The following is a 21,616-nucleotide window of genomic DNA, read 5'->3' as shown; positions in this document are numbered from 1 at the left end:
TGCCTACAGTGGTTGCAGTGGTGCTGCTCATCGTGGTCTTTGTCTATGTAGCCACCAGGCCTGGTGCAATCGAGTAGACTTCAAAATCCCACTGAAAAGGCATGAATGTCCAGACTTTTACAAACTCCAGGTTTTACAAACTGACAAACGTCTAAACCCAAAGGATTACCCTCATCATGTGACAGCCATCCCTCTGTATGCCAGTGACTGGCCTATTGTAAGTGTCAATGAAAGCCGTCGCCAAAGTGCATTTCTTTGCTTTAAGCAGGATTCCACCTGCAGAAAGAAGCCAAACTGAGTAGACAAACAGTTGAGTCGATGCCTTCAGATCAATAAAGATGTCATCCATTTAATCCCATTCACTTGCTGATGTCTTACAAAATGATGCAATATCTTGCAAACCAAAGGATTACAGCTGGCCAAGTGTGACCAGGTGTGCTAAACAACTGAATAAGTAAAAAACAGTTTTCCTATTGTGAACAGGTGCTTTTCTACATTTTTGGAGTCAGTTCAACAAGAGTCTGTATCAGATCTATCTAAGAGTGCTCACTTTAATCTATGACTGAAGTGTATGTGTTGTAGGAAGGGAGGAGAATTCACTTCGCTTCTGCATCGTGTGTTAAACTCAATGCAACATTTTTTTGGATTTCTTTAAGCCCACTTTGTTCTTACACACCTACATTTCTTCAATTATGTTAATGTTACCCATTTTGTTTCCATTAAGTTATTGACAACCATACCTTGACATGACATTTGTGCTGATGTAATAAGGTGCCTTAATAGTTTTGAAACTATTGTTTCAGTTCAGTAAATGATTTTTTAAAATAATTTGGGCTTTTTAGTGTTTTGTGATTCTTGTTTTTCACATTTATCAGTCTTTGTCTATTTATTGCTGAGTCTGCTAGAAGTGTATCTCACTGCATGTGCGACTTAGTCATACAAAGTGTTTGTTTATATAATGTAATATACTACAAAGTATTATACGTTTGCAGAGTAAAAAAAGTCTCATGGTGCCATGACTTAAGGATGTCAGCCATTTTGAATTTAATGTAAAATATTTTGCTAACTTGCAAAGCTGAGTTTCTGGGAAATGGCATGATCCTGATAAGTACACAATTGCATTCTACTTCATGGAGGAGTGAGGATATTCTATACCTAAGTCATGGACCAGAAGAGGGCAGTGCTGCCGTTCTAATGTATAGAAACCTCTTAAAGATGTCTGGTAAAGAACTTTAACCAAATTTCTTTGCTGATACCCAGTTTAACATTGCACAGTAATCTGCATAGTTGCTATTTAAATAGTTTGGTCTTGAGTAGTATGATTACTGTATACATTTCTTGTGTGATTTACACATGTTTTGAGTGTATTGTTGGATTATACAGAGCATGCTGGGTGAGAGTCCAGGCCTGAAGAAACGCCTACATGCTCATATTCAGTCATGTCGCCAACTACTGACAACAGGAAGTCAGCCTTATGTAACAAAGACTATCTGTTTTACATGAACTTTACAAGCACATGATGCACAGCCACGTCAGATATCCAGTTAGTTATCTCTAGTGGATTTTGGACACCGAAAGTCACCTTCATCGGGCGGTGTCCAATGGTCATCGAAATTCAGAATCGTGTCGAACGACCTGTGGTAGCAACACTGCAGCTGCCAACACAACCAATGAGCCTGGGGTGCGAGGGCCCGCTCAACACTGCTTGAAGCTTTTATAACTATTATCATTAAGGCCCAAGCACGGAAATGCCAGTGACTGAAATGGTCCCCCACCTATGTTTTTACTTGGACATAGTTTGATCGATGGGACATTTGGGCTGGGCTACCACACAATTACTTTTAGCAGCTTTGAGGTACTATGGGTACTTGAAAACTCAAAATTGCACATGCATAAATGTCATATTTGATATGAGTCTTGGGCATGGTAAATCAGCTCAAGGACATCCCTTTGAATATTTAAGTCACAGCCCTGCCTGGAAATTATATGTACATGTATGAAATTTAGTAGGCACATTTATCATGTCTACACCTAAAAAAAGCATCTCTAAATAGGCTCCATCCTTGTATGAAGAAATTCAAGCAGATTAACTAGATCCACTTCAATTGTGGCGACCTTAATCTTAAAATCCGTCACAATGCTAAGTTTGGTCTTCATTTGAGCTTTCGTGGTCCTGACAAGTGAACCATTGCATTCTGCTTGTCCAAGCAGTGACACACCTGTGCCCTTATTCCATCAACCAGAGGAGGGCAGTGCTGCTTTCTTAATGTATAGAAACCTAGAAACTTCTTCTGAAGAGGCTGCAGAAGCTTAATGCCTCTTACACTTCTAACACTTCAACCATTTTTCTGCTGGTACCCAATTTGCATTACATTTCACTACATACTCTGCATAGTTGCTATTTAAATTGTATTAATATGAGTAGAATGATCAATGTACACATTGCTTGTGTGATTTATATGCTTTGTGTGTACAACTGATTCACTGATTCTGCCCCAAATCCCACATGCTGGGTAAGAGGCACTGTCATAGCACCAACTACTGACAACAGGAAGTCAGCATCATGTGACAAAGATCATCAGTTTTCCGTGAACGTTACATGATATATTAAGGCTACAATAAGGTGTTTCCTCAGTCACCAGATTTGTGGTCACAGGAAGTGATATTCATCTCACTCTTGCCATGTCCACAAAAATTCAGCCCGGTGAACCGGCCTCTTCATCTCCAATTCACTTGTGCAGCAGAGAATGTGACTGCTGTGAAGCTACTAAATGTGAACAGATGTAAGTAGTTTGCACACTAAAATACTTATTATAATAGCAGACTAACACTTCAAGCAGTTTGGCTTTACTAACCTTATTTGTTTCTTTCCTTCAGGATTTAGAGAGGGCTTTGACTACAAAAGCAGTCACAGAGGTGTCCTTTGCTCCAAAGAAGGGAGATGCGTGTAGAAGAAAAAGCATCACTGACATTACAGCAACACCACACAGGTACACTTACCACACAGGTAAGTGCAGTATGAAAACAAAAGTACTAATTAAAGTTCTTGTCCAAGAAACTATACCTGTAACATTACTTTTCTAAAATGTATCCCCTTTTTCTCTGTGTTGCAGATTGGCTAGGTGAAGGCAAAGGTGATTCAACACTGGAATTGAAAGCGAAGTTCTGACCATCCTCATGGCAGATGAAATGGCACAATCAGACCTTCAGCTCTTGGACAGCTAGATGTCAGCAGTGAAGGCACAGACCTCCTACACCAATAATCAAAACGTCTATTATTCCTGACACTGTCACCAACCTGATGAGACCCATCTTTCATCCCCATAGGAACAAAAATCTCACCAAACCGTAGAAAGTGAAGTTGTCACTCTGAAACTGATGAACAACTTCAACTGCTGCCCCTCTTACAAGAGGCAATCCACCTCTTTCAGCACAAGGCAGCCCTTCAATCGCTGCGAGGCACATCAGCTTGTAAGAAAAACCTTGCTGTTCCTGGCTGTATGAATGATGTGTGAATGGGTGAATGAGGATGTGATGTAAAAGCACTTTGAGTTGTTGAAATGACTAGAAAGGCACTATACAAATACAACTACAGACCATTTACCATGTACCAGTAGCCCGCTGGAGGGCTCTGACAGTGCTCTTCCTGTTCCTCCTCACACAAAGGAGCAGATACCGGTCCTGCTGCTGGGTTGATGCCCTCCTACGGCCCTGTCCAGCTCTCCTCATGTAACAGCCACTCTCCTGGCATCTCCTCCATGCTTTGAGACTGTGCTGGGAGACACAGCAAACCTTCTTGCGAGAACATGTATGGATGTACCATCCTGGAGGAGCTGGACTACCGGTGCAACCTGAATGGGCTGCAGGTACCACCTCATGCTACCAGTAGTGACAAGGACACTAGAGAAGAATCAGTCAGGAAGGACAAGGAGAGGACAATTGTCTGTGGCCACCACCTTCCATTCCAAAACAGGTTCACAATCACTTATCCTTCCTACCTGGACAGATTGATATCCTGAAGTTTAACTAACTTGGTGTTACACTGTGATGATGAAGTGTTCCCTTCATTTGTTTGAGCAGTGTAGATAACACACATCAAAAACTTGTATGGAAACACGACTCTGTTTCCCCATTGCAAATTCACTTTGGGAAATAAATTGAAGCGTTCTTCTACACTGATGAACTGTCTTAAACTTCTTTTGTCCTATGTTTTGTTGCCTTACAATGGTTTGCAATTTTACAACAGTTTTAGAAGAGGCTATATGAAACATGTCTATGTGTGGCAGAATGAGATGTTTCTTAAGCTTACGTGCCTTTATTTCCAATCTGTGAACTGATGATGTAATTAGAAGTAGTAGTAACAGCACGGCCCAAATGAAAAAAGAAGTCATTTTATAGGGGGGTGCTTATTTATTGAACTAAAACTGTATTGGGTGCAGAAAATATGACAATAATGTGATTACATCTTTGCTCAGGTACTTACAGTCCATGTCATTCTTATTCTTTACAAGATTTACTTTTGGTTTGTAAAACATTTATTGAAAACAAGTTCACCATGACCGAAATATCATCCAATAATTTCATTAGAACGTGTAGCGTTTATGCATTTAGTATTCAGGCTAGACCTTGTAAATGTAGTTTTGTATCACAGAAATGGTGAAGTATTTTATGTCCGCCTATGTCTACCTCTGTAAGGTAGTTTTAGTGGTTGATGTTCTGTGTGAAAAAATGAAGATTACATCTCATTACAGTTACAATAAGTACTTTATTTGTTCAACAGTGCTGCCAGCAACTGACAGATAAATATACAATTCTGAGTTTATCTATTTACAGCTTGCTGAGAGACAATACAAACTGTCCCTTGTAGACATACATAGTGCTCTTTAGTGTTTAGCATACCTTGGGCTGGTTTTCTTTTCCAAGCATACATGGTCAAATGACTCAAATGAAAAATGTGGTGAGTTAGGCTGTTTCTGTGTCTGTGAAAGGGGCTATATCAAGTCTTGGTTTGTTAACATGTAATGTGTTGTTACATGTGCAAATCATTAGATGGTGCAGCGGTAAGATAAGCTGTGTGTATTCTGTGTATTCTGTGTGTGTGTGTGTGTGTGTGTGTGTGTGCCTGCACAAATAGAAGATCTGGAATGCACAAATTTTGTGTACAATAGATATATTTAAGCTATCAATACAAGGAGAAAACGTGACATCAGATATGGTCTGTGTTCAGTAGTCTTAGTTTTTCATGAAACAAAAACTGATTTTATGCAGTAAATGCTGTTAAAATCTGATATTTCATCAAATTAGCCTCTTTATTCTTACTTCATTTGCTTTGCAGAATTCTTTGCTGGCATTTGCAAAATAGTGTAATTTCATAGATACTGATCATAATAGTATCATTTTCATAAGCTTCATTTTCATATCTGTCTATATACTTTTCACTTACGGTACAGCTGCGCACAATTACAGGCATGCTCAAACATATCAGCCTTATTTCATTCACTCATAAGCCACAAACAGTAGATCTATAAACACACACATGTAACCATACGCTCATGTGTCCAAATATCGTGGCAAAAACCATGTTCGACTGCATCATGGATTACCATCTTGTATTCACATCCAGGTTGTGGGTCTCTTCATGTAGCTATATTTGTAAATGATCTGTTTGTCTTTAATTTTTCCCAAATAATTTAGAGCATGTTCAATCCAATCCAATTTTTCAACTCCAGTCCACCTCTGTGGTCTATACACTATTCATAAGAGCTGATGCTTTTGCTTCACATTTTTTCAGCTTCAGTTCCTCTAGCCATGCTGATCTGCATAGGAGGCTTAAACAGGCAAAGTTGACGCTGGTAAGACCAGCTTTCTCTTTTTTGTCCTTCAGGTTAGTAATGGCTCTAGTTATTCTCCCCCCCTCCGGTTTGAGGGCAGCGTTGTTCAATGTGTATTCACTGTATGTCAGCATTGTCTCTTTGTTTTTTTTTTACATATTATATACTTGAAAAACCTTTTGAAAGCCCTCTTTCAACAGCACCGACATTTTGTAACAATATACATCCCTTTTTACCGTAGTCCAGTCTCTCTTCCCATCACTTAAGGAGTGATATGTCATCAGCAAAGTCCCCGTGTGGGTGGAGGCAGCGCGTGAAGCGCCACTGGCACACCATGAGACACAGCGGCAGCATGAAGAGAGCGCAGATTCCCGCCATGATGTAGGCGATGGTCATAAGAGTGGACTCGTCCGTCTGAGGGATGTTGTAGCCACAGTCCTCAAGGTCGACACCATGGAACGGACCCTCCACTGAGGCTGTACGAAACTCATCATGCACTGCAAACAGGAGAGAGGGGAGAAAGATAATTATGTTACTATTGCTGTAAATAGGTCTTACATGAGATATCCTTAAGTAGTCCCTCAATCCCAATACTTCTTTCTTTGTGTTCATATTTCCTTTCCTTTTCCTCTTTTCCATTTTACACTATAAATCTAACTGATTCTCCTTACACCCTCTCCCCCTCACCATGGCAGGTGCTAACAGCAAAGCCGATGCGCTTCTTTTCACGGTCGAAGACCACATAGAAGCCTTCCATGATGACGGCTCCCATCACGGTACCGGTGCTAGACTGGGACACAGCGAACTTATAGCAGTCCTCCTGGGCGGAGGCCACCTCCTCCACTGGCCTCAGGTATTGCTGCATAAACAAAACGAAAAAGGAAAAGAGAAAAATGATAAGGAGTCTGTTTAGACACACAACATCCACACAAAGAGCATTTATGTTTCTTTACAGTGTCAGGGTGAGTCTGCTGTAGCCTTGTCCACTGTACAATACAACGGAGAGTTAGACCGAATACGTGTAAAAACTGAATGGCTTGCTGCAACGGCAAGTCTTTAAGTTTTATATACACGGGGTCAGTGTACATTGTATACCAGGTGATGTACTATTAAACCTGCAATAGACAGAAGATACAGACATTCTGCGTTCACCATCAAGGGCACAAGCCTCCCACACATTTACTGCACTGAACCTTGCTTCTACATTTCACTGTACATATCTTATTTATTCCACCACCATCGAGGCCTTTCAGCGCAGCTTTGAATAAAGTAATTAAATTACTTCTTAGAGCTTTAGAGGTTTTAGAATTTTACAAGATGTATTCAAAAGTAATTCTCTTTGAAATGTGGTTATTGTATTGTTACCTCGTGGTACATAGCCAGGCTATTTATCTACTGAGGACTCTTCAAAAGAGTACTGCTGAAGGACAGGCTGAGTTGTTGTGACCAGACTTCCTGTAAGAGTGTGCAGGGTTATTCAGTGAAAGCAGGATCACAGACCAAACTTATTTAAATTGTCAAGGTAAAATTAAACACCTGCCTCCTATTTTGGCAGTGGACAAAAATTTGATTTCATTTTCCCGTCATGAATCCATGTGAAGTAAAACATATAGACCTTTATCATTTGGACAAAACTTCAGGTTTAAGTGATATTATTTCATGTGGTCTAATGGGGCCAGTGCCAGCGCAGAAATGATCCCTGACCGGAAAACACAAGTGACCTCTTGCCTCATAGAACCACATTCAGTTCCAATACGTCATACTGTGGATTACCTGCGGTAGGATGGAGATTCTAAAGGATTGGTTTTGGTTTTCACTCATCAGGTAGAGGGAGATGACTGGGAAGATGGGCCAGGGTGTAGTGCCGGCCTGCCAACATACCAGCTGCTCTCCCAGCCAGAACCCAGAGGGAAACTTTTCTGTCTGAAAAACAGGACGAGAAGGACATTAGTTATTTCCCTGCACATACCAGCTCATGACAAATCAGGGTTATATAATGTTTTGTGTCATTTGGGTCATTAATATTATTGTGTTGATAGAAAAAAGGCAGAACTCACTTATCTGGTAGTTCATTGTTCGTAAAGGTAAGTGTATTGTATTCAGTAACTTAATAATTTGGTTTTAGTGCAAGGTGAAGATATGGTCAGCTAACAAAACTGTAGTATTTAAAAAAAGACAGCTCTGATGAGGCAAACAAAATGTCTGCCATCCCTAAACCTAACCCAGTTTCCACTGCAACGGACATGGATACAGTTAGTAACAGACAGACCTTTTCCTCCCCTTCTTCTCGACACATAAACCAACTTCTCTGTGGCAGACAGGAGACTGTAATCTCCCTCCAAATTAATGAAATGATCATTTTTAAATAAAAACGGTGTGCTCTCACATTTTTCTATACTTTTTGATCCTCACCCATAATCTTTGTCAAGACCACTTATCTTAAATGCCGCTTATGTTTCATATTGCATCTCAGTGTGCTAATAAATGATCAAATTCAGTAATATCCTTTCTATAAAAAAATATAAAAAATAAAATAAATAAAATGCTATGTTAAGTTCTTTTTGCTTTTGTATTATTAAGGCACTACCCTACCTAAAACATGTTTTAGTTTCTGTCTCATACTGATGATAATGGTGTATTTGCATGTTTATTACAAGAGCAAAAGGCGTCAACACAAAAAAAAATACAGTGACACCATCTTTTGTAAGCCCTGAGTAGTGTCTGCAGGTATACCTTCAAACACACAAAATGAAGACACTTTACGAGCTAGGGTTCTTTAGTAACATGCAAGTACAAGTGAACACAGTCTCCACTATATAAAGGCTTTTTTGCACAATGGCTGGTTTCTGGTATGGGGTTATTTTGTTGACCAATGATAAAGTATATCACTGCTGTCAACATTCCAGACCTATGGGCACCAGACTTAGACATAGATACTACACAGACAGGTGGTAAGAGTGAATGTGCATGATACATGTACATGATACTATGATACATGTATCATGTATCATAGAAACATTCTAACAAGTCCTGAGATGTCTTGGAACAGTGAAAAATGTTTTTTATATACTGTATGTTATGATATCTGTTACCATAGACGTAAAATGTCTTGTCCACATCAGTCACCTTTGCATTAATACAAAAGCTGACAGCACTCCTTAAAAATATTTACCTAATAAAATGAAATTTTCTGTGTGGGATAAAATACTGCTTTCATCAGACATCTCAACAAATCAGTAATGACAGCGAAAGAAAATGAGGCGGCACAGAAGAGTGTAAGAAGTGTAAGAAGAAGAGCTCTAGTGTAAGAACTGACCGAAGAGGCTGCTTCAATAGCCTTGACTGCAGCCTGGAAGACTTTTCTAGGCAGTCGAAGGTTGGTGGTGCCACTGTCCACAATGCTTTTATCATAGTTGTACTGTAAAAAACAGATAAACAGTCACAAATGACAAATCTCTTAAATAGCAGTGATTGACCATTAAATCTTTCTTTCTTTCTTTCTTTGGTCACATTTTACCTCTTTACAGTCCATGTTGAGGTCCTGTCCATTCACCTCGATACGTACAATAATGACCTCATAGTACCACTCTCTGCGGATGGGCGTGTACCAAAGCTCCCCCACGTAGAGTGACGAGTCTACTCCTCCAATAATCTAAGAGCATAGGTAAAAATACAATCCAGTACTGGCACCAATTATGATATTAAATGATCTGAATGTGTGTGTCTATGTGTGTCTCACCATGCTACCGCCAACAGTAGCGCTGCCCAGGGAGTAATTCTGAGTGAAGCCGGCTCCACATAGCTGGAGAGAGAACAGGTTGGGGACAGGAGTCTGACGAACCAGAGAGTCAAAGAAAGGCTCCAGTGTCTCATCAGGCTGGAGAGAAACACAGAGAGAGAAACAAGTAAGATAGATTTATTTTGGAATAGTCAAACCAAACTATTGTTTTTAGCTCTGTTTTAAGATCTGGTCTGATTAGGAGCTATGGCATGTCTTTGGATGGACCAGGTAACTTATCAGAAACATGGGTGAGTTTATTAGTCTTGAAGTATGGCAACCCAGAGTTGAGACCAGGAGGCAGAGCTGCAGGCCCACACGCTACTCTGTGCTTCCATTAGAACAGTTACCCATCCAGAAGCCCACAGAGACTGTGTCTGCCCCCTGACCATTTAATTCATCTATCCATCGTCTATACTGCTTATCCTTAAGGGTTGTGGGGAGGCCGGAGTCAATCCCAGTTGACATTGGGCGAGAGGCGGGGTACTCTCTGGACTGTCAGCAGTCAATCACAGGGCTGTCACCTGACAGACATACAGCCATTCACGCTCACACTCACACCTACGGGCAATTTAGAGTCAGTGGTTACTGATGCTGGTAACTCTAATGATTTCTTGGTCTTCTTTTCCTGGGACAGTCTTCATGAAAGCCAGTTTCATCGTAGCGTTTGATGGTTTTTGCACTTGCATTTTTGGATAGTTTCAAAGTTCTTGGAATTTTCTGGATTGACTGACCTTCGTGTCTTAAAGTAACGATGGACTGTTGTTTCTCTTTACTTAGTAAGTGAGTCTTGCCACAATGTGGATTAGAACAGTAGTTGAATAGGGCTATTCACTGTGCAGAACTATGTACCTTCCCTACCTCTGCACAACACAACTGATGATCTCAAACAAGAAATTCCACAAATGAACTCTTAACAACTACAAGCACACTTGTTAACTGAAAACCATTCCTAGTGACGACCTCATGAAGCTGACTAAGAGAATGACAACAGTGTGCAAAGCTGTCATCGAAGCAAAAGGTAGCTACTTCGAAGATTCTAAAATATAAAACATATTCTGGTTTGTTTAACACTTTTTTGTTTATTGTATAATACCATACATGTTCCTTCAGAGTTTTGATGTCTTCGATATTAACCTGCAATTTAGAAAACATGTCCTGCATGTGCACATTCAGTAGGCATATGTACCATGTCCAGACATGAAAAAGCTTCTTAGAGCCATAAGTCCAACAGGAAGTCATTTTATATTAATAATAATAACAGACTGTATTTGTATATTGCCTTTCCAGTTATTTCGACTACTCAAAGTACTTTTACATTACGTCCTCATTCACACTCACACATCATTCATATAAGAGGAGACTATTCTTTCACACACATTCACACACTGAAGCTATGTTTCAGGAGCAAGTTGGGGCCCAGTGTCTTGCCCAAAGGACACTTCGACATGCTGACTCATAGGAGCCGGGGATCGAACCTCGACCTTCCGATTAAGGGATGACCCACTCTACCTCTGAGGTACCTACCTCTAGAGGTGATAATAATAGCTTGGATTTATAAAGAACCTTTCAAGAGACCCAAAGACACCATACACTGTAGAATAAATGAAATAGTGTTTCTGCTAAATGTACGAAATTCGGTAAGGATAAGTATCATGCCCAGATCTAAAAGAAATGTCTCCTGGTGCCACGACCTAAATCCACAGCTCCAGGCTACTTTGAATTTAGGGCAAAATCTTACTCTCAAAATAGGCCCCATGCTTGTATGAATTGATCCAAGCAAATTAACTAGATCCACCTCAATTGCAGCAGCTTTAAAATCCTTCATGATGCTAAATTTGCTAATCTTTTGAGCATTTGTGGAATGGCCTAGTCCTGAAAAGTGACCTGCACTCTGTTTGACAAAGTACTGAAATCATTCTGTACTTATTTCATCAACCAGAGGAGGTGCCTTTCTAATGGATATAAACCTTTATGAGAGGCTGTAAGAGCTTATGCCTGTTATAACACTTTTTGCCATGTCTCTGCTGATGCCCAGTTTGCACAACATTGCACAGTGTGATCTGCATAGTTGCTATTTAGATTGATGATCATGAGTAGTATCATCACGGCATCACAGCATTTGTATTTTCATGTATTCTTACTCTATACAGGACTATGAATTCATGATTCAAACATGATTCTGCCCCATATTTCACATGCTGGATAGATGCCAAACAGAGTCCAGGCCTGAAGACACACCTACATACCCATATTGAGTCATAGCACCACCCACCAACAACAGGAAGTCTCATGTGACATCTTGTTAACATGAAATTTACATGCTGGTCTTGATGATGGTGATGCAACATGACATATATTAAGTGTATTTTCCAACAGTGTACAACAGCCATGAAAATTCAGATCCATGACGAACGACCTACAGCAGCACACATCGTGGCTGAGAAACTGAGATCATTCATCAGAAGTTTCTGTTCAGATTTTGAAGCAGTACTCTGTTCTTACCCGGGCTATATCAGCGTAGGCCAGTCCCAGGATTCCCTCCCAGTTGGATCCATTGATGAAAAAGCGATCCGACTGGGTGATTGCTGCGATGTTGGCACGCAGTGTGGCGTTAGGGCCATGTGGGACGGAGACCAGATCAGTGCCCAGTTCCCCCTCCCAGCGACCCTGTGTGTAGGGAACATACACACTCCTACCCTGGTCACAGTATGAGCTGGAGCTATGAATGGATGGTAAGACAGCAGAGTGGGAGAAAAAGCGAAGGGCGAAGAAGAGGGGTTGGTTCTTGGAGAAGTTCCACTGATGTGACATAACAGTTGAAAAATGAAAAGCTTTTGCTACTGTATGATCCCAGTCAGGGAATAGAAAAGCATTTATTTATTTTTCTTTTTGTATGTAACAGCATCATCACTGAAGTCAAATTAGTCGGATAAAACCTTGGATGGAGGAAATAGGAGAGCTGAGGGGGCTGCAGCAACCCCTAAGACGTGGCTCCTTTCTTTAGAACCAAATGTGGCTGTATATTTTACCACTGGTGTCTCTACTCACAGTGAACGATGGTAGTATCTGCGCAGGAAGGGATGAGCAGCTGCCCCGACAGCAAAGTTACTGCTTCCTGTATCCACCAGGATGTTCAACTAAAGAGACAGAGAGGGAGAGATAAAGATAAATATATGCTGTCTACAAAAATCAATGGGTTTGTACAACTGATGCTTGGGTTACATTTGAAAATTGATTATGTTCCATTTTTAAAAGGCAGGTTTAATCTTTAACTGTGCCACCTTGGAGACTGACACGCTCATTTGTAAAACTAAGCACCCAATTTACCCTTTTTAAATTTACTCCAGTACAGCAGTGCTACAGTACTTAAAACAACAACCTGTTTTTCGTCTCTCTGTCATCCTCTGCACCCATTTCTCTGTCCTTGTGGTGTCCTGTGCTGCTTCTTGTTTCCCTAAATATCCCTCTCTGTCCCCTCTCTGTCTCCACTCTAACCCTCCTCTCAGCTCGGGTTGCCCATTCTACTCTGCCTCTCTGCCATCTCCTCTTCTTCTGTCTGCAACTCTATGAGAGTATCGTATTTTGTGCAATCAGTCAAAACAGTAAGTGAATGTGTGAATGGAGGTGGTGATGAGGACAGAAATATACATACCTGCACACCTATACACGTTTTATACATTATAAATTCTACTTTACACATATAAAAACTGCTATATGACATATATCACAGTTACCATATAGTTACAATTTACTTATTTTTCTGTCTGTACTTCTTCTTCAAAGTGCTGCTTCAGTACTCGTTACGTATGTTGTGTGAGTCATACTTTTTAATGCTAAAGATTAAAGATTCCTTTGGTATGGTGCAGTACAAGAACACACTGTACTATTTTACTGGTAGAAAAATATGGTGAGAATATCGATATACAGAGTGGCACAGAAACACACAGACAGATGAACTGACAGTTAGCCACAGAGCAACAGAGAAGTGCTACTGTCTCAAGGGCTCAAAGCTCAGAATAAATACTGACACCTCATAACACACACATATATCTATGTCAGTGATATACATACACACCTGCATATACCGTCTCTACAAACACCTCTATAGTCAGTAATGACGTCCTTCACACTCTGTCTTCCTCTCTTGGCCGGATATTTGCTGACTGCTCAGTATGGATGTGTTTCTTTCATACACAACCAGACACACACACACACACACACACTAAAGGCTGACACACTGAAACCTCATGTCTTCCCTGCTCTCTCTCTCTCTCTCTCAGTTTTCCTGTCCTTCCGGCAGAAGGCTGTCAGTTTTAGCCATTATATCTGCCCTTCCTCCTCCACTATAGAGGAGAAATCATCGAGTGGTTACGAGAGCAGAACTAAGAATCACTTTCGGCAACTTTGCATTCAACAACCATCTCAAGTTCAATGAAAGGTTCAGGTCTGGGTTTGAAATGTCATATTAAAATACCATTTTGGTGCTGACCAATAAGTGTCCGTAATGAGTTTGAAAAGACTGTCACGTATTTGGTCAGCTTCTCATATTGTAATGTAAGACTTAGTAGTTTTTAGGAGCTGCTTGTGTTCAGACACTATTGAACGCTTGGGAATTTTGGCCTCGTGTTAAAAAAAAATTTTGTAAAATATTTCCCAAAGATCGGTATCAAATTTCTTGCATTGTATCTCCACTAGTATAAAAAATAGGAGCTCCAGCATGATAAATGATAGATGACAGAGCATGGGGTCCTGACCACGGGTTGACGGACACTCAAGTCTGTCTGTGCTGATTGGCCTCAACTGGCTGTTAGTCACTACAACGCCCAGTATAAGCCCAGCCAGGTGGATCTGTCTGATGTAGGGAACACCAGTGTCTCCCAGTGGCAGGGTAACACCTCCCTCATCATCTCTCTAATCTCCATCTTTCTTTTTGTTTACTGAAAGCTCTCTTTCACCCCCACATATACATCAAAACTATTTCTTCTTCTCTCATTTGTCCCTCTCAGCTCTCTCATCATTTCTTTATTTCTGTCTCGATCCCTCTATCACTCCATCTCTCTCTCCTCCTCCTCCTCTTCCACCACCTCATCACTTTCTCTCGCTCGTCTATTGGTCACCCTCTGTGTGCCAGCCTGTACTACACAGCTGCACCCAGCTGGCACTCCTCACTTTGCAGAATTAATGGTTCCATTATCTGTCTGTATCATTCAGCCCTTTCTCTCACTTTTCACACACACACACACACACACACACACACACCCTCTCTCTCTCTCTCTCTCTCACATGGGCCATCTGTCATTGCAGGGTCAACAGGATCAATTGGGCAGTATATTTCAAATTACTTTAAATAACTTACTTTAATCTTAATTTCTCTATTTAACTTTAGAAACCGTACATTAGAAACATTACAGTATGGGCATATATGCAGTAGTAAAGTACCCACACTGGAAATGTGTCATCAAGGTGTTAAAACTTTATAGTAAAATGGGTTAGATTGTAACTTCTGTGGTATGATTATAGTCATTTCAGTAATTTATGAGAAAAAAAACATGCACAGATGACTTCGTATGTCTTAAATGTTGAGGCTCTTGCAGTCTTGTTTTATTTCATTACCATATCAATTTATTTCAAGGTGGCAGTGCAGGGAGTTAAGTGATGGAGGGGAAAGGGGGGGGGGGACCACAGATGACATGTAAACAAAACCTTTACCTTCTGCGGAGGAGAGCCAACGGCCATCTCCACGTAGTATCCCTGCCCGGACTTCCCACGCAGATTATCAATCATGTCTACAAAACTGACGCCGCCCGCTGCCGCTGCCGCTGCCGCTCCTCTCCGCCTGCGCCCCGCATACTTCCCCGTGCTGCCGCGCTCGCGCTCGCGCTTCACGGCGGCGGCAGCAGGTGGCAGCGGCTGCTCAGCGCGAGCGCCTTGCCGCAGTGGCACGCGGATGGCTAGAGGCAGGCCCGAGGCGTCCTGAGCGGACTGACCACTGCTTAGCAGGCACAGCGTCGTCCAAATGAACACACCTGACAGCCAGCGCGGCAGTAACGTCGACGCATCCATGTTGCCACTCGGTAAAGCTGTATTTCTGGTGCGTTCGGCTCTGACTGTAGGGCGCTCCGTTCACTTTTACTTCCAGTCTGCTGCAGCAGAAAAGAGATACGGCGGCACTGATGCTAAAATGATGGCTGAAACCATGATGGCAGTTGAGCCGCAGATATGAGAAGGGACGGGGTCACTTTCTTTCTTTACGTTAGATAACAAGGCGGGGAGAAACCAATTTAAAAACCACAACAAAGTGATATGTAAACACAAAATAGCTGGATATTGAATAACCCTTATAATGAAGTCAGGCAAACCCAAAGGTGTCACTGAACATTTAAGGCGATGGGTAAATGACAGGTCTTCCCTCCGCGCTCAATGTATCAACAAACCGCAGGCCTGCGTCGACTTCTCCGCATATCCTCTTGTAAATCGAATGAAACCGTCGTCGGTGGGCAGACTGGCCTATGGGCTACTGTAATTCACATCCTTCCCCTCTCCCGACCTTTTCATTCTGTTCTCTGCCTCCCAGCCTTTTACCTCCTCCTCCTCCGCCTCCTCCTCCGTCCATCCCGCTGCATCCTTAAGAGCTGCGAGAGAGCTCCCATCAGCCGCGTCAAGTTAAATGACAGAAGCACACGACTTCCTGTGAGCATTTTCTAAATAAGACTGTAATAACGCCCCACCCCAACTGAAATACCACGCAGCAGAGGCCCAAACCATAGTTTGAAATGAAGGTACTTTGAAAGCCATACCTCATATTTACGTGAACAATAAAATACTCCATACCATATTCGGCTATAGCTTAACGTGCATGTTTTGAGCCCACCTATACACACTACATAATTAGTTTTGCCATAATGTCTTTTACTTTGAAGGCAAAATCCTTGTCATGTCACAGTTCTCGTCGCTTCTCCAGGAAGCAATCCCGGAACCTTCTGCATTCTGGGTAATGACGTTTTGATTGCTTTGCGGCTCACAGGGGCTTCTATTCATATGGATTTGAGGAGCTGGTACCTACTCCCATTCAGAATAGAAAAAAAGATTCATTGATTGAGAATTGCTACAGCTTTGTCCACATTATTTAAATTTCTTGAACACCTTTTGTAGTTTAGATTTATTCACAATCAGACAAGATTTCAGGGTGTCATTTTATTATCTCAGACAACAAACAGATGCCTTGCAGTTGCACAAACGTTCTAGAGATCTAGAGATTACCATATGATTTTAATAATGCTACCACTGAGACCTAGTATAGTATCCCTATAAATCAATTTGTGAAGGAGACTGTAAGCTATATACATTCATTATAAAGCACAATAAAGTTTGTACAATATCAAACGAGGAAGCAAGCACTAAGTCAACTGTTATTCAGAGCTCAGTCAGTTTGCTTCTGTTTCCCTATGACAGATTGTGTCTCTCTTCAGATGATCCTGGACAGTCCCAGCTGGAAGGAAAAGGGAGGAAGGAAGCAGGTGCTAATATATCATCCCCACCTGTCCTCTCCATGGTGAGTCCCACATATTCTTTACAGTGATGGAGAAAACCACACTGTTCCACCAACAATGGGGCTCTGACCTCCTGTCCTAAGGATACAGGAGAACACAGTTGCACGTTTATTTATCAGCACTTTGAGTGAGGGTATTGTATCCTCTTTGTCTCAAATCTATATCATTATCCCACTGGTGATTCAGATCATAAAATTTTGCCAACAGAGAGGCGAAGTTCTTCACTTTCCCATGGGACCTTATTTTGGAAAAGAACATGTATGGGCAGGACACTGAACCCCAACTTGCTCCTGAAGCATGGCTGTGTATGAGTATGTAAGAATAGTCTCCTCCAAATTACATTCCTCCTGTATGAATGATGTGTGAATGGGTGGATGAGGATGTCATGTAAAGCGCTTTGAGTAGTTGAAATAACTAGAAAGGCTCTATACAAATACAGACCATTTACCATTTTACCATTTAGTCCACATAGATATAGAAACGTATGCCATATTAGCCACTGCTGTATGTCGCTACTGTGCTATATGTGTCAGCCATGTTGGCTATGTGTTGGAATTAAATTCTGTTACTGGGGGCGGATCTATTCTATTCTATTCAGCTTACGCCAAAACATTAACCTTCTGAATAGCCACATTCATATCCATATCTGTTATATTCTTATAAACCATCCTGGTTGCTTGCTTATCATATTAATAATTAAATCAAGACTATTTTGGTTCTCCCGACTCTAGTTAAGAGAAGTACATCCATTCAGTTCATCCGTGGGCCTCGAGACACACATAATAACTCCACTACTGCAGGATGGACAGTTTCCATTACATAGTGTCGCAAATATTGTAAATTTCAAATATTCTATTTTAATCTTCCTTGGGTCACTGTAGACACAGCCTAGCTGAAAAACAATACAATACTACACTGTACAAAATTATAATATAGTATAATATAATATAATATAATATAATATAATATAATATAATATAATATAATATAATATAATATAATATAATATAATATAATATAATATAATATGATAGAGGTAGGTACAGGTACTCCGGCTTCCTGCCACAGTCCAAAGACAATGCAAGTTATGATAATTGGTCACACTAAATTGCCCGTAGGTGTGAGTGTGAGCATGAATGGTTGTATGTCTCAGACCAGTCACCAGTCATTCACAGGCCCGACATATGGAGAGCCCCAATATGGTGGCTGCGCAGACACACGTTACATTAACAAACACTGTATCTATGCTATGTATGTGTACTCAACAGCAAGAGAAATCATTTTTTGATTGTGTTTCAATTGTGCCATGAATTACACATGCAATGTTTGTTCGTTTAAAGGATGATTTTGCAAGTCAAGAAAGTCACAGTTTGTCGTTATAAAGTACCATTTAGTGAGCATTCTCTCATCTCAAATGATATGCACCACCTGCCGGCTAGCAAGCTAACTAGCTATGTTCCACGCACAAATGTAATATTATCTTACCTCGTGTGTTTTAGCCAGTTACTCATGGTCCAGCTGGAAAGCCAAAGAATTAACAGACTCCTCTGTTTGTGTGACTGCAGATATTATAGCTTTAGCAGCTCTGGGTAGCTTGATTTCACTCATGCGACATTTGAGTGTGTAGTCTTTCTAATTACGTACATTCAAAGTCTTACACTTCAACAGTTTTCCGACAAACGGTGACTTGCTTGACTTGCTAAATTATATCTAAATTGACAAACATCATGTGTGTAATTCATGGCCCAATTCAAACAGGATCAAAAAAAATTATTTCTCTCTCACAGTTGACTACCATGCATATTTTTTTTTCTGAAATAAGGTCCATTGTGTCCCATAACACTGATTGGTTCAGACCTCAGGTGTGACAACAGTGAGAAGCAACTGTTTATAGTAACTGTTTATTCATAAACAGCAAGTGGTTAGCACAGATGCTGCTGAAGCATGAAGTATATCTGAACTGGAGGGTATTTCTTCATTAAAAGAAGAGCAAAGAATGGCGCTGAAGGCTTTTCTAGATGGAGAACATTTCTTTGCTCTTCTTGGAACTGGCCTGCTGCTTTCCAAATAGTTATGTTAGGTCTTTGCACTGAACTTATACGCTAAAATGCAGAGACATACTCACTGCTTGAAGTCTTTGAGCCCAAGCTTCTCTGCTCTCCAGATTTGGTGGTGAAGGGCTCAGCTGGACACTGCACTGCCAGGAGTCCAGAATTACTGCCCACCCTACTCACACACACACGCACACACACACACACACACACACACCCCATATAGATACTGTATACAGTTACACATACATAGTAGACAGAGCTATACATACCCAAACCATCATGTCCTGTCACCTATGATGTTCAACCCTTTTTGCATCACGTCAAAGATTAGCTATCATTGAGGCTGCTGCGTTATCACTTTGTACCAGCTGATAACAGCCTTTCCAGGGAAAGTTGTGTTTATTATTCAGGCAAACTGCATTCAGATCTGAATGAATGACTGATAACACTCACCCCTGTGGGTCTGAAGTCCTGAAGCCTTTAGCAAATGGATTGCTGGCAATTTTTAGCTGGGTGATCTGAGAGAGAGAGAGAATGAAGAGGGTTAAAATTAATGTGATAAAAAAGCCAAAAATTGCTCCCTAATCCTCTACAAGTTTTATGAGCTAATACACAATGAATAATAATAATTAGTAGAAAGGCATCTGCTTGATACAGGTGTGTCAAATAGATGTGTGATTGGCCTGGCTAATGTTTGTATTGGAATCTTCTGATCCTGGGTCTCTTACCCGATGGTTCTGATAGGCAGTGACGGCCAGAAAGCGTGTCTCGGGGAAGGAAAAAGAGATGAAGTTTCTGTATGCATTTAAGTGACTGTTTGGAGCTGGATCTGCATACACCACATGGAAGCGTGGCTGGTAGCGATGCATGGAGTTCAGAATTATCTAGCAAGAGGAAAGTAGGAACACACAGCAAGTCAAAAAAGAGATGCTTCTGTATGGTCTTTAAAGCAGCAGGTGGTAGAATTGAGAAGAGAGTGGACTTAGCCTCAGAATTTGAACGGGTACAACTTCCTCCCCCTGTTCTGCCTCCTATGCCCCTCCCTGCAGTGGAGGCTATATGCGCAAGCAAACCACAGCACAGCAGGCCGGACAGCGGACTGGATAGCAGGCCGGCTCGCAATCTCCCCATAGCCTTGAGGCTTCTGCCTGCTGCTGCCTAACAATCACCCTGCCATTCTCCTGGAGTTTCAGTTCCCCCAATTTTTCCTCCCATGAGATGAAATTTTCAAAAGCCCATCCACTATATTTATTAGAAGTAGGCTAGTATCAGTGCTGTTTATGGTTTTCTTTTTAAAATCATAAACTTTTCCACATATTTGTGACAGGGACAGGTAGGCAGGGACACAGTGAAAGGCGGGTTGGATGATTTATGTTAAGAATTCTTGAGGTTATTGATAAAGATCAGCTCTATGTGTGAGTATAAAGGTGTAGAATCGCTTGTCTCATGCACTGTTGTCAGGATGCAGTGACAACTTCAGCAAATATGACAATAAGATATTTTTATAAAATTTACCCACTGCTGCTTTAATGATGAAATGGAAATCCAATTGGTTATATGCTCTTTTTTCTGCTCTTAGGAGTAAAAGTGGGTAGGTGTCACATTAAAAACATTTTAACTTACATGTCCGTTGTTGTCCAGCAGGTTGTTGGTGAGCTTGAGAGTGTCGAAGGATACTGTCTGCTTCATCCACTGGGCTCCACAGGCAGGCGAGTCGGGGTGGAAATGCATCCTGCTTGGGGCTACAACATCCGCTTGCCCAGCCACCAACCAAGATGAGCTGTGGAAAACATATCTAACATATGCACACACACACACACACACACACACACACACACACACACACACACACACTTAAAAGCACATGTTTCAACAACATAAAGTAGGTCTGATAAGATGAAATTTGCAGATGGCAGCTAGCACACATCTAGGTTATAGATGGTGTTAAAATAAAGTAATAGAAAGAACAGATCAGAAATAAATTGAAAATATTTACTGTATGTTGGAAAAAACTCCCTATTACTGCGCAGCTCTCTGTTTATGTGTCTCACCTGTATCTTTTATCATCAACAGGGATAAAGTCCATGAGCAAGACATATTCAGCAGCAGGATCCATCCCAGAGATTTGCACCTGGAATGTTGGAAACATCCTCCTGCAGTTTATGAACATGTAAATGAACATGATGTAGTAAGACTCACCATAGACAAAGAAAAAATTGGGAAGTCTATAGTAATGAGGACTATAAACATGAGTGTTGCTGTTACCTTCCAGCTTTGGTAACAATCATCTCTGTACCCAGCTGGTCAAACTGCTGCCAAAGTGCATGCATCTCCAGCTGAACTCTGACCCCACTGACTTGTGGGGCCTTGGTGCTCAACGGTGACCCCCTGTCTGCACAG

At 41.2% G+C, this 21,616-nt stretch overlaps 2 protein-coding genes across 2 annotated transcripts; both read right to left on the bottom strand.

Moving 5' to 3' along the window:
- Positions 1–5,363: 5,363 nt before the first annotated feature.
- On the bottom strand, positions 5,364–16,190 carry bace1 (beta-secretase 1). The gene is made up of 9 exons (XM_070829440.1): positions 15,322–16,190; positions 12,661–12,749; positions 12,115–12,331; positions 9,571–9,708; positions 9,349–9,483; positions 9,148–9,249; positions 7,605–7,754; positions 6,519–6,690; positions 5,364–6,328 (listed from the first exon to the last, which is right to left on the bottom strand). The coding sequence occupies exons 1-9, from the start codon at positions 15,673–15,675 to the stop codon at positions 6,090–6,092; spliced, it is 1,596 nt and encodes a 531-aa protein (XP_070685541.1). The 5' UTR covers positions 15,676–16,190; the 3' UTR covers positions 5,364–6,089.
- Positions 16,191–16,897: 707 nt separating this feature from the next.
- LOC139200024 (T-box transcription factor TBX1-like) lies at positions 16,898–20,947 on the bottom strand. Its single transcript, XM_070829252.1, has 5 exons — positions 20,840–20,947; positions 19,945–20,100; positions 19,670–19,734; positions 19,288–19,388; positions 16,898–17,240 (listed from the first exon to the last, which is right to left on the bottom strand). The coding sequence occupies exons 1-5, from the start codon at positions 20,945–20,947 to the stop codon at positions 17,056–17,058; spliced, it is 615 nt and encodes a 204-aa protein (XP_070685353.1). The 3' UTR covers positions 16,898–17,055.
- Between the last annotated feature and the right edge of the window lie 669 nt (positions 20,948–21,616).

The sequence above is a fragment of the Pempheris klunzingeri genome, chromosome 4 (genome assembly GCF_042242105.1).
Source record: "Pempheris klunzingeri isolate RE-2024b chromosome 4, fPemKlu1.hap1, whole genome shotgun sequence".
NCBI classification, from domain to species: domain Eukaryota; kingdom Metazoa; phylum Chordata; class Actinopteri; order Acropomatiformes; family Pempheridae; genus Pempheris; species Pempheris klunzingeri.
The sequence above is the reverse complement of the archived record's forward strand: the minus strand, read 5'-3'. Positions and strand labels throughout refer to the sequence as shown.

What these genes read in the sequence shown, in the direction of transcription:
- bace1 (XM_070829440.1), bottom strand. Translation starts at nt 15,675, where the DNA reads ATGGATGCGTCGACGTTACTGCCGCGCTGGCTGTCAGGTGTGTTCATT. An exon ending in AGATACTACCATCGTTCACT is followed by an intron (nt 12,332 to 12,660) that starts GTGAGTAGAGAC and finishes ATCCATTCATAG; the next exon opens with CTCCAGCTCATACTGTGACC. An exon ending in CTATTGAAGCAGCCTCTTCG is followed by an intron (nt 7,755 to 9,147) that starts GTCAGTTCTTAC and finishes CCTGTTTTTCAG; the next exon opens with ACAGAAAAGTTTCCCTCTGG.
- LOC139200024 (XM_070829252.1), bottom strand. Translation starts at nt 20,947, where the DNA reads ATGCATTTCCACCCCGACTCGCCTGCCTGTGGAGCCCAGTGGATGAAG. An exon ending in CTGCCTATCAGAACCATCGG is followed by an intron (nt 19,735 to 19,944) that starts GTAAGAGACCCA and finishes TCTCTCTCTCAG; the next exon opens with ATCACCCAGCTAAAAATTGC. An exon ending in GGGCTCAAAGACTTCAAGCA is followed by an intron (nt 17,241 to 19,287) that starts GTGAGTATGTCT and finishes CTGTATCCTTAG; the next exon opens with GACAGGAGGTCAGAGCCCCA.